Source organism: Lissotriton vulgaris, unplaced genomic scaffold, assembly GCF_964263255.1.
Source record: "Lissotriton vulgaris unplaced genomic scaffold, aLisVul1.2 SCAFFOLD_1498, whole genome shotgun sequence".
Taxonomy (NCBI): Eukaryota; Metazoa; Chordata; class Amphibia; order Caudata; family Salamandridae; genus Lissotriton; species Lissotriton vulgaris.
This window is the reverse complement of record NW_028248965.1, coordinates 379,260-391,812: the sequence shown is the minus strand read 5'-3', so window position 1 is coordinate 391,812 and position 12,553 is coordinate 379,260. Positions and strand designations below refer to the sequence as shown.

General features: G+C 43.6%; 1 protein-coding gene across 1 annotated transcript in view; it reads right to left on the bottom strand.

Annotated features, from left to right (window-relative positions):
- The window catches only part of CETP (cholesteryl ester transfer protein), a 67,980-nt gene that overhangs the window by 34,033 nt on the left and 21,394 nt on the right, over nt 1–12,553 (bottom strand). Inside the window, exons 2-4 of the mRNA XM_086950219.1 lie at nt 8,963–9,077; nt 4,669–4,800; nt 3,375–3,445 (exon numbers count right to left, since the gene is read on the bottom strand). Of these exons, the coding sequence (XP_086806345.1) occupies nt 3,375–3,445; nt 4,669–4,800; nt 8,963–9,077 (318 nt within the window). The remainder of the gene's footprint in view (nt 1–3,374; nt 3,446–4,668; nt 4,801–8,962; nt 9,078–12,553) is intronic.

Sequence of the window (12,553 nt, the reverse complement as noted above, 5' to 3'; positions counted from 1 at the left end):
TGTTAAAATACACCTCTGGGAATCCTTGCCTGATAATTTATTAGTGGGTGCCCAGGGTGTCAGTTAAAAAATATGTTTTGCAACTAGTAGTAAAAAAATTAAGATTACTAAATTGGCTTAATAACGGTCTACATGTTTCAGTCCCTGTAGAGTCTGGGCGGGACTTTCTTCAGGACCAGGGTGAGTGAGTGGCAAAAGGAAAGGCCACGTGTATAAATCTCCAACACACGCGCTAAGGTGTGTGGAAAAAAGGCGGTGAAGGCACGCCTGTGGGTTACAGGCACCTTCAGGGAAGCAAAAAAATCATTGCTATTAGGGAAGGTCCAGAGAATCGGGGCACAGGGGGAGGGAGTCACTCCTATCACTATTTGTGAATGTAAACCAGCCGGGCCACAGAGGACTACCGAATAGGTTGACAGCGGAGCTCTTTACATTCACAAATAGTGAAGACATGTAGACCGTTATTAAGCCAATTTAGTAATCTTAATTTTTTTACTACTAGTTGCAACACATATTTTTTAACTGACACCCTGGGCCGCCACTAATAAATTATCAGGCAAGGATTCCCAGAGGTGTATTTTAACATTCACCTTCATCTACTTCACACTATTGCACGACACCCGTTCCGCTGTAGTCAGGCGTTGAAGCACAACCAGGCGGCACTCGGCTGCCTGGTTGGACCCCGATGATGAAGCATGACACCAACCAGGTTGGTGTGTGAGGGGTTTTTAAACAAAGACTGCTTGTGCCCAGCTGACACAGCTACACTTACAGGTGACATGGAATACTAATAAGGTTCCATCACTCTAACATAGTGGGCCAGTCCTCGTTGTTTACTTGATCATACCCTAGGGGTAGGGACTCGCCCCTCATAACCCTTGCTCTCTATTTTGTTTATTCTACATATTAGGCACTCCCCATTGGCTATGGACAGTGCCTAATATGACACAGGAGGGACAAGTAAATAATTTGGACGGGCAAGTATTATCACGATTAGAAGATGTCTTGATTTGCATTCAGATTAGATCGATTATGATCACGTGCTGCTGTTTAATGGTAATCAGCAATCGGTTAATTGTGGATTGTTGTGATTTCTTCCTTGTAGGATATGACTGGTATTGCTCCTGAAGAAGGGGCTTCATCCCGAAACGTGTTGAGCATTGTACCGGGTATGACATGAAATAACATAAAGAAAATAGAACAGATATTTAGAAGATAGCACATTGAAAGTTGCTTTTTGTATTTGCACTGGTAAGAGTCTGAATTGATGGTTAATATTATAACCCAATAAATCTCTAAAATGGCTGGGCCCCCAAGGAATCAACGACTATGAGAAAGGGTCTCTCAGAACTCTTAGAGCAGAAATCGGTTGCATAGCAAAAGCTCTAACAGCCTTCAATTCCAAAAACCGTGGTGGTGGATCCAAAGTATACTTTTGTTTTAAGACTCCTTAATCTTAATTTGTGCAACAGTGTACACATAGAGCAGAAACTACACACAGTTGTGTGAAGTTTACGGGCACTAATTAGGGCTCGACAGGTTGTTAACTGATGCTCTTGCCTTACACTTTGGTACCACCAGCACTGATCTTGTTCTCCCAGACTCCCTTGGTCATAGAGGTACTACAGTAAGACAAAGTAAAGGTGAACAACCTTTACAACGAAACTTTTACAACGCACTACCATTACAACGCGGTTCTTACAACGCAAACCATTACAACGCATTGCGCTGGGGGCGCTCTAGGATAGGGAATAGATTTAATTTACTATCCAACACCTTCCCTACTATCCACGGGGACTGGAGTTGGAATAGTAAATTAAATAATTCACTATCCAGCGCCTAAAAGCACTATGCGTTGTAATGGTATGCAAAGTAAAAACTGTGTTGTAAAGGCATGCGATGTAAAAGCATGCGTTGTAACGTCATACATCCCAAAGTAAAGAAGGCTGTAATAGCACCGTGTATTTTGTGTGGTTTTTAGGCGTTCTTCTTCCCCTAACCCCACATCAGCACTTAGGGGGGCTGTAGAGGGGCTACAGTTGGGAAAGGTAGTGATGTGCTCAGCTGTAGGATATCACGTCTGCTACCCTTGCAATTTACTGAATTAATCTCCATGGTGAATTTCAGGCACAGCTGAGAGCTTTAGTGATCTGTGATACTCCATGAGGTGGGCTTGTTTTGGATAAACAGACCCAGCAGTGGGTAAAACTAAGGTGTCAGAGCACTGCTTAGAGGGCTAAAAATAGTTTGCAAGGATGACCCTGCGCAATGAGCACAGAGCTGTGCCAGCAACATAAATAGCAAAAAAAAGGCCTGCATGTCCCTTGTGGCACAAGACAGCAGACAATGCAACTCTTTTTACTTAAGTAGACATGGATCACAATGTGTCTGTGGGTGGCGTGCACTTCATGGAATAGACAGGTGTGTAGTCCAAGGAGCCCCAAATACCTCTTACACGCTAGAATTAAAAACCAGTCCATCCCTGAAATCATTCAGAAACGGAGTCAAAACATGGCTTTTCGTTAAACAGCCCTAATTATACACCTTAGGAGCTAGTGGGAATCTCAGCGCCAAGACGCCTCTGGGCATTCGCGCGCTATACAAATTGAAAAATCAAATCAAATCAAATCAAACCTGTGCAAAAACTTGTGGCCTAGTGAAAAGTTATGGGGTATTTTTCTGGAAAGTTTTATAAGGTGCTCTAACAGTTCATTTAGGCTGCCCACCTAAAAGGCATGTAATGAAGTTGGGTCAACCAGAATCCCCTTAATGGGAAGAAGAAAGTCCTTTGCATATATTAGTCCTTTTGGCCAAACTCTAATAACACAAACAAAATGGTTCATGGTCAATTTCCAGATCTCCAGTAGTTTGATGGGAGGCTGTGCAACCTGCTGAAAGCTTGGGGAAAAACATAAAAAAATAAATGCCCTTCCAGGGAAGGAACGGAAGTAGGAACACCTCCAAATTGATGGGGGTGTGGCTGATATGGTTTTCCGCAGAGGGAAAATGGTGCTTCCCATTGAGAAAAAGAAAAAACGGGCAATTGCAGATACACTTTGGTTCTTCCACCTGCACGGTTATGCACTATTTATAACTATGCGCAGGGAAATGCCTCTACATAGGCACAAGTGGAGCCCACAAATATTTCCAGGAGAATGACTGGAACTCTGTTGCCGTAGCAGGTTTCCAGGAATAATCTGGAACTTTGTGTGAATGCAAAAAATTCAAAAGTATGCTCACATGCAAATCTTTTTTTGAAAATCGAGCCAAATTATTCAACTTATGGATATAAAGAGGAGTAACAATACAGTTTTGAGTTAAAGGGGTCATTTTAACCTTTTCTTAAAAGTGTGAATTTCATTACACAGACTTACTCAGTTTTGTGTCTATCTGGAGATCAATTGCCGACTCAATTTCAAAGTCAATGGAATGACCAATGTTCCCACTGTAAGCAAACATTACAAGGAAGTATGAAATCACAGAACACTCAAATATACAAACACATGATCTCTCAATGTTAAGATTATGGTAATTTAGGGCCTGGTTTAGAATTTGACGGACAGTACTCTGTCAGGGTGAGGGAGGACGGTACCTCTGCCATCCTGATGGACTGCCATCCATCAAATTTAGATGTGACCGCCATCCAGCTGCAATCTCTCTACAATGGAAGGGACTGCTGTCTTATTGGTTGCTTTCAATGTACAAAAGGTTTGGTGGACAGTCACCATCAGTTTTAGAAGGTCTCCACCAAACTTTTTGCATTTTTTGTTTTACAAAAACAAATATCCAAAACTGGGTTGTTTCAGAAAAACAAAAAAACGAATGACCCCGACACCCTGGAAGTCTTCTTCCGGGGTGTGGTGCTCATTATGTTTTTTACCGGTCCCTCAGCCCTAGGTTTTTCCTTTGGTGGTGGACAGAAAAAAAACAGGCTTTACACCGTCCACCCAATATGGAGGGATGGTGTATTTTCCTTCCTCTGAATGCTCCTACTTCGACGAGCCGTCTAGAGGAAGTTTTCCATCGACCGAGCCAATGAGGGCTCAGTCGATGGAAAATGTAAGGTCATTGTAACATATGTGTCGGGAGTGACTCCTACATCTGACATGACTACACCTCGGACATTCTCAGGGATGGCAGTGAGCTGAGAACATTTTTGTGAATTCCCACTAACTCAATGGGTATGCAAACATTTTACAGGGCATCCCTGAACAGTAACTTCCGCACGCTGGCCCGTAGGGGCAGATTTACTCCCATATTACACCATGAAACTCCCCGCATGCCCCCATTTTATGAGTGCATCTCCAGTACCGACATTGGGTTTGGCCACAAACCTATCATGGCTCAAAGGCTAAAAAAAATTCAGTTGCAAGATATTTCCCCTGAAGTGCCCTCATCCATGCTACTGGGGGGAGGGAAGGAAAGCCCTCCCTCCATCATGGTAATGGGTAAAGGCAGCAGACTTTCATCCGCCAATGTGGCACTGTTTTTTCATTCACCCCACAAAAGTCTAAATCAGGCCCTAAATATGTTTCAGATTCATATTATATAACATTTAAAAGTATGATCCAGCTGCCCTGCTGTTACAACTTGCCATAATGCTTCTGATCTTAACATGCATTGAAAGTTCTGAGTTTAATGTATCCATTTTAGGTGTGCTCTGCTTACAAGTAGGTGCCGTAGCCGTAATTCAGGGTACCCTTGAATGACGCACTGACATTCTGGACCAAGATGTCGATAGCATCATCTTCCTTCAAGTCCACTTTGCTGTCTTCAATTGTCAAGTCATTGATCTGAATGCTGCAAAAGAGAAGAAGGACAAGATCAGACCAGAAATCTGGGCTCGAGAATGCGCACAGAGGTGAGGGAAACATTTTGGCCAAAGACAAAGGGCCAGATGTAGGTCGCCAATTACCGGTCGGTAACGGCCGATTTCGGCCGTTACCGACCGGTAATTGGTTTTTGACATGTAGGGGCCATTATTTGACAGAATCGGTAAATTTACCGATTCGGTAAAACACAGATGTTGGTAGCACTGATGACAGTGCTACAGGCCTTCAGAATTCGGTATTTTACCACCCAATCCAATTGGGTGGTAAAATACAGAATTCAGGTGTACATGCACATCTGTGCCATGTGACACACAGACATGACCTTAGGGCATGTATGTGTGCCACATGGCACACAAGCCTGTACTTGGGGTGCTAGAGGGTGTCAAAGTGACACCCCCTGCATACTTGCAGGATTCGGTATTTACCGATTCGGTTAATACCGAATCGGTATTTCCCATTGATTCCTATGGGCTTCAAGGCCCATAGAATCAATGGGCAATACCGATTCGGTATTTACCGAATCGGTAAATACCGAATCATACAGATTCTGTAATTCTCAAATTAGAATTACCTACATCTGCCCCCTTCAGATTTACCGACTCTTAAATACCGAATCGGTATGATTCGGTATTTAAGGGTCGGTAAATCGGAATTACCTACATCTGGCCCATAATGTGCCTTATACCCAAGATTCACCTCTGCAGCCTGCTGCACTTGGCACAGGGCCAGCGCCAATTGATGTAGGCAATGTTGTCAAACAGTCAAGTGACCACATTGGCGTAGCACGTGTTCACACAGCAAGGGGTTACACAGCACGGGATCACACGTCACTAGTGAATTGGTAAAATGCACTAAATAGGTCGACGTGGCCCTCTTTTCCTTCAGATTAGAAAGGCCATTTCAATCACTCCCCTATCAACCAAGCGGAGGGGGGAGGGGCAGGGGGGTCCTTTGGTTCTGAAGGCGTGCGTTCGGAATGGTACCGTTACCCATGAAGCTCCCTGATTCACACCACACTTTGTTACCTCAGTCCTTCAGGCAGTTCAACAATGAGGGCTAATTCTAATGGAGTAATAGGGCAACTGGCATGCTAGCAAGCACAATGTAATCCTCATTAGGATACATACTTTAAAGTAATGTACGAACATTTCTGCAAGAAGTAAACACATAGAATTACATTTCGGCATATATTGCACAAGGGGCCTCCGTTAAAGAGATGAGAGGCACATAGGGGCTACAAGGGGCTACCAACTGTGATTCAGTAGCCTATACAACAACATGCCTACTGCGCTTATTTTTATGTTAAATTACTATACATATTAATACCCTATAACAAATGTTGGTACCAGGGAACACGCCAGTAGAAAGTGCAAGTAGCTGTGCGCAAAGAGCGGTACCTTTGGGATACACTACAATTCATATGTATTGGTTCACTGCAGCTAAGTGATGCACTGATGCTCTCTACAAATATACATAGGATAACATAATATATAGAAGTGCACAAGTATTAAACATATACATACATGCACAGGTGGAAAACATACACAAAAATACCCCCCTGGAAATCGAAAATAGGAATGCTGAACTGGAAAGCAAGAGAGGAAAACAAAATGGTAATAGGTGGAATGCTTAAATGTATCTCAACCACTGGTAATTATTCAGGGCCACATTCCAGTCCATCGTTTTTTGGCCATTATACCAGTCTAGAAATTAATTTGCCATAGTAGAGTTCAAAGGCAGAAAGGCGTCAGCGGATATTAAATATAGCAATACACCTGTGGTAATGAAGGACAAATATGAAATCACTATTGTAAATTCCACATACACATAGAACCACTGGAAAATAATGTAGAAACCAATCAGAAGAAAAAACATGGAAAAATGCGCCAGTGGAAATCACATGTGCTCATGCACAGAGCGAAGCATGTTATTGCTAGCCTTCTTTGAAGCAGGGACTATACCTCCAGATCTCAAACAGGGGCGTTTGCACAAAATATCGGGGAAAAAATATTGTGTTGACAAAATATCATGACAAGAATATTGAGAACATAAATATTGTGACAGTAAGTTTCTATGGATATAACAAACTAACTATACTTAACTCCACATATATGTATCTTGACAATAAATATATATCTTCAAGGGATCTAGATATGTATCTCATTGCACTTATCTTCTCGATATTTTGGTCCTCAATATTTTTGACACGCTATTCTGTCCACCCGAGATTTGTTTCCTCGATATTCTGTCAGACAACCAAAACAGGCCGTTGCTATCCACTGTCGATAAGCCTTTGCTGAAAGAGGCTCTGAACCTCTTGTCATTGATGAAGATGAGGGACTTGGAGTCCAAGCACTTGTGCTTTTTCTGGTGGCTTTGGATACTGCTGATCATACTGTCTTACTACACAGATTGGAAACTAACTGCACTATGGGGCTAGCTCTTTGCATGATTGTAGTCAAGTGGTTGTGCTCCCTTTATTTAATAGATACTGTGGGGAATGTACCTGCAGGTTCCACATGACTTCAGCTTGTCCATTTTATTCCTTAGAAGCTCCATGCCTTTTCTGATCCACAGTCTCGCTGCCCATTGAACATAACATCGTTTGATCAAGTTACAACTCTCCTAGGTTAAGTTAATTTGCTGACAGTTGAGTGCCAGAGTCTGTTAAAAGGGGTCTTCTGGCGAATTAGGTCACCATAGGTCTCAAAACCCAAGCAGACATCATCAAACAAAGGAATATTGGGGACTTCCTATGTTGTTGATTGTCAGCGATTCTGGATTGGGTGAAGAGCGGTGTTCTTTCCTTTCATTGGATGGCATCTTTAAGCCCTTGTATATTGCATGTGGCACACGGGACAGAGACCGAGGAGCATATTACCAAGATTAAGCGATAATTATCGCTAAGCTTGGTTAGAGGCAATAATTTTATCGCTGTGCTTCGCCTATTTTTATCGCTTAGAAACCTTGCTATTATCAAGGTTTATCTCCTAAGCGATAAAAATCGGCCGAAATGCATGAATATCGCTGAAAAGTCAGCGATATTCATGCATTACCGAGCTGATGCTCTTAGCTATGTTATCCATCTACAATTGGATAACATGGCTAAGAACTGCTCTGGGCAGGCGTTACCTTTTGGAGATATTCGCGCTTAGCGCGATTATTTCCAAAAGTAGGTAATAGGAGATAGAGATGTTAGCAACTGTTTCCAGTCGCTAACATCTTGGCACGCCCACTTTGCATGTCATTAGCGATAAATATCGCTGACATGCAAAGTGGGCCCCAAGATGATCGCTATCTCCTACTAGCTGTCGCTAACAGGTGTTAGCGACAGCTTGGTAATAGGGCGACAAAATTATCGCCGCTTTAGCGGGAAAAATTCCCGCTAAAGCGGCGATAAGGCCCTTGGTAATATGCCCCCTAGACTTCCTATATCCTGACTTTGCTCAACATATACCTAACAGGAATCTCTACTCTGGTAATCTTATTTCGCTGAGAATCCCCTGATCTCCAATGGTCCTTTTCTTTGCTAGCGACCAAAATTATTTCCTGTTCTCTTTAGAGTGACGTAGACCGAAGATCATCTTTCATTTCGAAAAGCTTTCAAATCATGGTTGAATCTGTCTGCATAGGGCGAATGTACCTCCACAGTGACCCTACAGCATCATAGTGCGTCTTCATTCCATAGTGTCTAATAGTTAAAGCGCTGTAGGGTAATTGTGGCCTGTACAAATATAACATAGCCTGATATATAAAATCCGCACAACACAAACATTCCTTTCTATGTAAAACACAAATTACAAAATATTATTGGAGAAGGGGCACTGATGAAGCCAGGGCTAGAGGTTCCAATCGTTGTGACCATGAAAAAACAGCCACACACAGGACTGGGACTTAATTTCTCTCTTGCACACCAACATTCATACACTCATATTAATGGATATTATGTAGAAAAATCTGTACAATAAAATCCCCAACCAAGGCCAACTTTTGGCACCCATGCACATCACCTGGTGTTATATGTGATGGGGGCCTGGGACCAAAGCATGCTGAAGCATCACTCTCTCTAAACATCCCAGAGATGCCACATTGATCCTCTGTCAGCCACAAGAAAGAAGGTTGACTCTTACTTGTTTAACCCATAAATGACTTTGCCAAAAACCGACATGGACCGTTCTCCGTTGATGTCAGGATACGTCGCGTGCCTGAAGGCGGCCTGGATCACTTGGGCTGTCTGCTCATTCACTGTACAGAAATGAAGAACAGGGGAAACACTTAGAAGCAATGGATTCATGTTGGGCGTCTATGAGATATCCTTGTCTTCTTCAATGCATATATTAATTGTACACGTAATGATTCATGTTTTATTATACAGCGTCAATCTGAATAATTCCTTGAGGCAAAATTACTGAAATATAATGAAAAGCAGCAAAAAAAAACAAAGTTGCTGCACTGCTTTATAAGAAGGGGGTGGGGGCAGTGCAGAGCCATAAATATGATCTGCTGCTGTTCTCTTCTCTTGCAATACCAACATGGTGCAGAGGTGTGTGTGTGACGTCTATCATAGGTGCAGTACTGGAAGTGTATCCTTCCAGTAAAAAATCCTGCACCCAGATCATTTTTAAAACATTTCACACATTGGATGGCTGCTAAACAGTGCATCACACTTGCAAAGAGCTAGCTGTCTGAAGAAATATATGCACTTCTCCAACTTTGACCTGACTCAGGAAGGTGTTATTTTGACGCAAAGCTCGATATGACAATTTCAGTTGCTTGGACTTTGCATGAAAATGGGTTCTCAAATATCCAAATAAAACCCATGTACCACCCCCTTGTGTCAAAGCGGTGTGATGCAGAGCAAAGCACTAAATGTGCTGAAAAAAGAGGTGCTTTTCCATCGCAAAACAAAGTTTAGCACTGGAAAGTAAATACCCTTTTAAGACCTTGCACTGCTTTGCGTGACTATGCAGTGGTGCAAAGTCTTGATAAATCTGTTCCCTTCTCTGCAATTTCCTTTGGTTGGTTTGGGAGTTATCCTGAACCATCGGTGTGACCATCTAACTTTCAATTCAAAAACGGACCCATTGGGACTGTACCAGGCATTTTGAACCTTCATTCATTCTGATTTATTGATTTCGGTAAACAAAGTTTACCCCGAAACTTTCTTCCCACAGGGAATCACATTGCGGTTGTTACAATGACTGCGTTGTGATTCCGCATACCATTACTCCGCAAGTCGGAACAACGACTTGCGGAGGGGGGTGGGGGTGTTGGATTTAGCACCTTGGCCGCGGCTGGAATTCCGCGCCAGTGCTGGACATTCCGACCGCGGGCGTGGTCATGACGGCTCCCAGCCGTCATCAGCACACGCCCACCGTGACTCATGACGGCTGCGAGCCGTCATCAGCACCGAAAGGGTTAAAATCCAACACCTTCCCTAGTGTCCGCATAGACTGGAGTTGGAATAGTAAATTATACTATTCCAACATCCAGCGCCCCCCTCCGCAAGTCGTTGTTCCGACTTGCGTAGTAATTTTATGAGGAATCACAACGCGGTCGTTGTAACAACCGCATTGTGATTCCCTGCGGGAAGAAAGACTGCGGGGTAAACATACCTAATCATTGATTTCTTTTTGCATTGTGCTTTACATCAAATGCATTCATTAAACATTGGGAAAAGAATGATGAAGACCTCATAAATTAACAAATTAAAGCAAAGCAGTCGATCATGAGTTGATGGCGGAAAGCAGTGATGTGAATGAGGAGTTAGACAGGTTGGGATAGGAGTAGGACAAGGAGAACTATCAAATAGTGGCAACCACATTAAAAATATCAGAAGGCATTGAGCCAGAGCCTGCACTGCATTATTATGTCATTACAAAGTATGAGAAATGTCTAGATGAACAGACGGATGGATATCTTGAATCATAGAGAGACAAAACGGCAGGTAGATAGCGAGGGACAGAAGGCTTTGGATAGACAGATGAACAGATAGATAAATAGAGTGAGTAAGAGAGAATGAGGGGGAGAGGCAGGGAAAGAAATTCTACAGAGTATTAGCTAAAACGAGGAAAAAAGGGTAAAAGCAAGTGCCCTAGGTGGAAGAGGGAAATATCCAGGTACAAAAGCATACAGACCAAAACACATTAGCAATTGCTACTATATATATGTATATGGATATTGTGAGAAGTTGGCCTGGCATATGATGTCCACTATTCTAGTGGGCACCTTGCACCAGTCCAAACGACCCTTATTGATGGTAGGTTTAGACAACCTTTATAGAAAGCTATCCTAGTGGTAGCTGTGGAGAGCAGCCTTCAGGCTAAGTCTTTAAGGAATGTAAAGCAGCTTGTTTTACCAGTCTATAATCTCTTGAATGATCAAATGAAAGCAGAACCACACCAGGTATATATATAAAATATATGTATTTATTTTAAACACACCCCTCTAGTCTGTTTATGAGACTAGAGACAAAAGTACAATACAAGAACTTAAATAACACACAGTAAATTAGCACAGTATACGTTTTGCCCTAGGGGCCTCACAAACCATATACTAAGAACATGGTATAAGTACCACTCTCAACATAGAGACAAGGCCTAGGGTCTGTAGAACCGCTGGGGCAACCAGGACTCACCCAAGGTAGGGACGCAGGAGACCCACGGGGGACGCGTGCAGTGTCTAAACACAGCCACGAATCACCATTGACTTCTATGGAGGAAGTTAAAGTTAGAATTTTAAAGAATAAGGACATTTAGGAGTGGACTACGGTAAAACCCTTTCAGTACTAGACACTTTGAGAGTCAAGACCCACGGGAGCACAGAAGTACTCGTGTTACCTCACCCAGGGAAGCCGGGTGCATAGGTGTCTTTTCGTGTCGGGTTTCGTCGTCTTTTCCAATGGAGAGCTGCAAAGAAGTGCTGCAGGCCTCCAGGAGAAAAGTGTCTGGATGGATCAGAGATCTGAAGAACCTGAAAGCAGAGGGGACAGAGTCTGGGTCACTAGCCAGTGACCAGGAAGGCGACAAGAAGATGCCAGCCGATGTTGGGTGTTTTCAGGTGATGTAGGTGAAGCCTAACTCTTCAGCCACGAGGTCCAGGAGGTGCCAACGACAACCAGGAGCTGGATTCGAGCTGTCCCATGTTGGATGTCGAGTGCTGCAGTGTCGGTATCCGGATTGGACCCGACACGCCTTGGCAACAGCAACCCACGCAAGATGACAAGATTGGCTTCGGTGCAGACCAGCAAGGGACTCACCTTTTGGAGGGGAGTCAGGGCACGTCTGGAGCAACCAGGAAAGCCCAAGAAACAAAGAATATTCCTTTGTGGGGACCCACTAGTCAACGGACAAGGGATCGCAAAGGGGCCTCAAGCAGAAATGCAGGAAGCGGGCCCACGGAACACTCGTGGAGTGTAGGCCCACAAACTTCGGTGCAAAAGGTGCTCAGGGCTTGGACTACAAGTAGCCCAATGCTCAACTTCGGGAAAGCACGGGAAGTTGCTGCACTAGCAAATGTGCTGGATGTCCAGGAGTTCCGGTCCCACGTCTCTCGTGATGGCTACAGGTCTCAGCTTCGCTGGGGACTCGTGTCGGATGTCTGGAAGTCCATGTCCTGTGTCACAGATTCTTCGGGATCCGACGGGAGCCTCGAAAATGCAGACCGGCAAGATACTTCTGTGGTGCCTGTTTGAATAGGGAGGTCCCTACATGACACCAAGC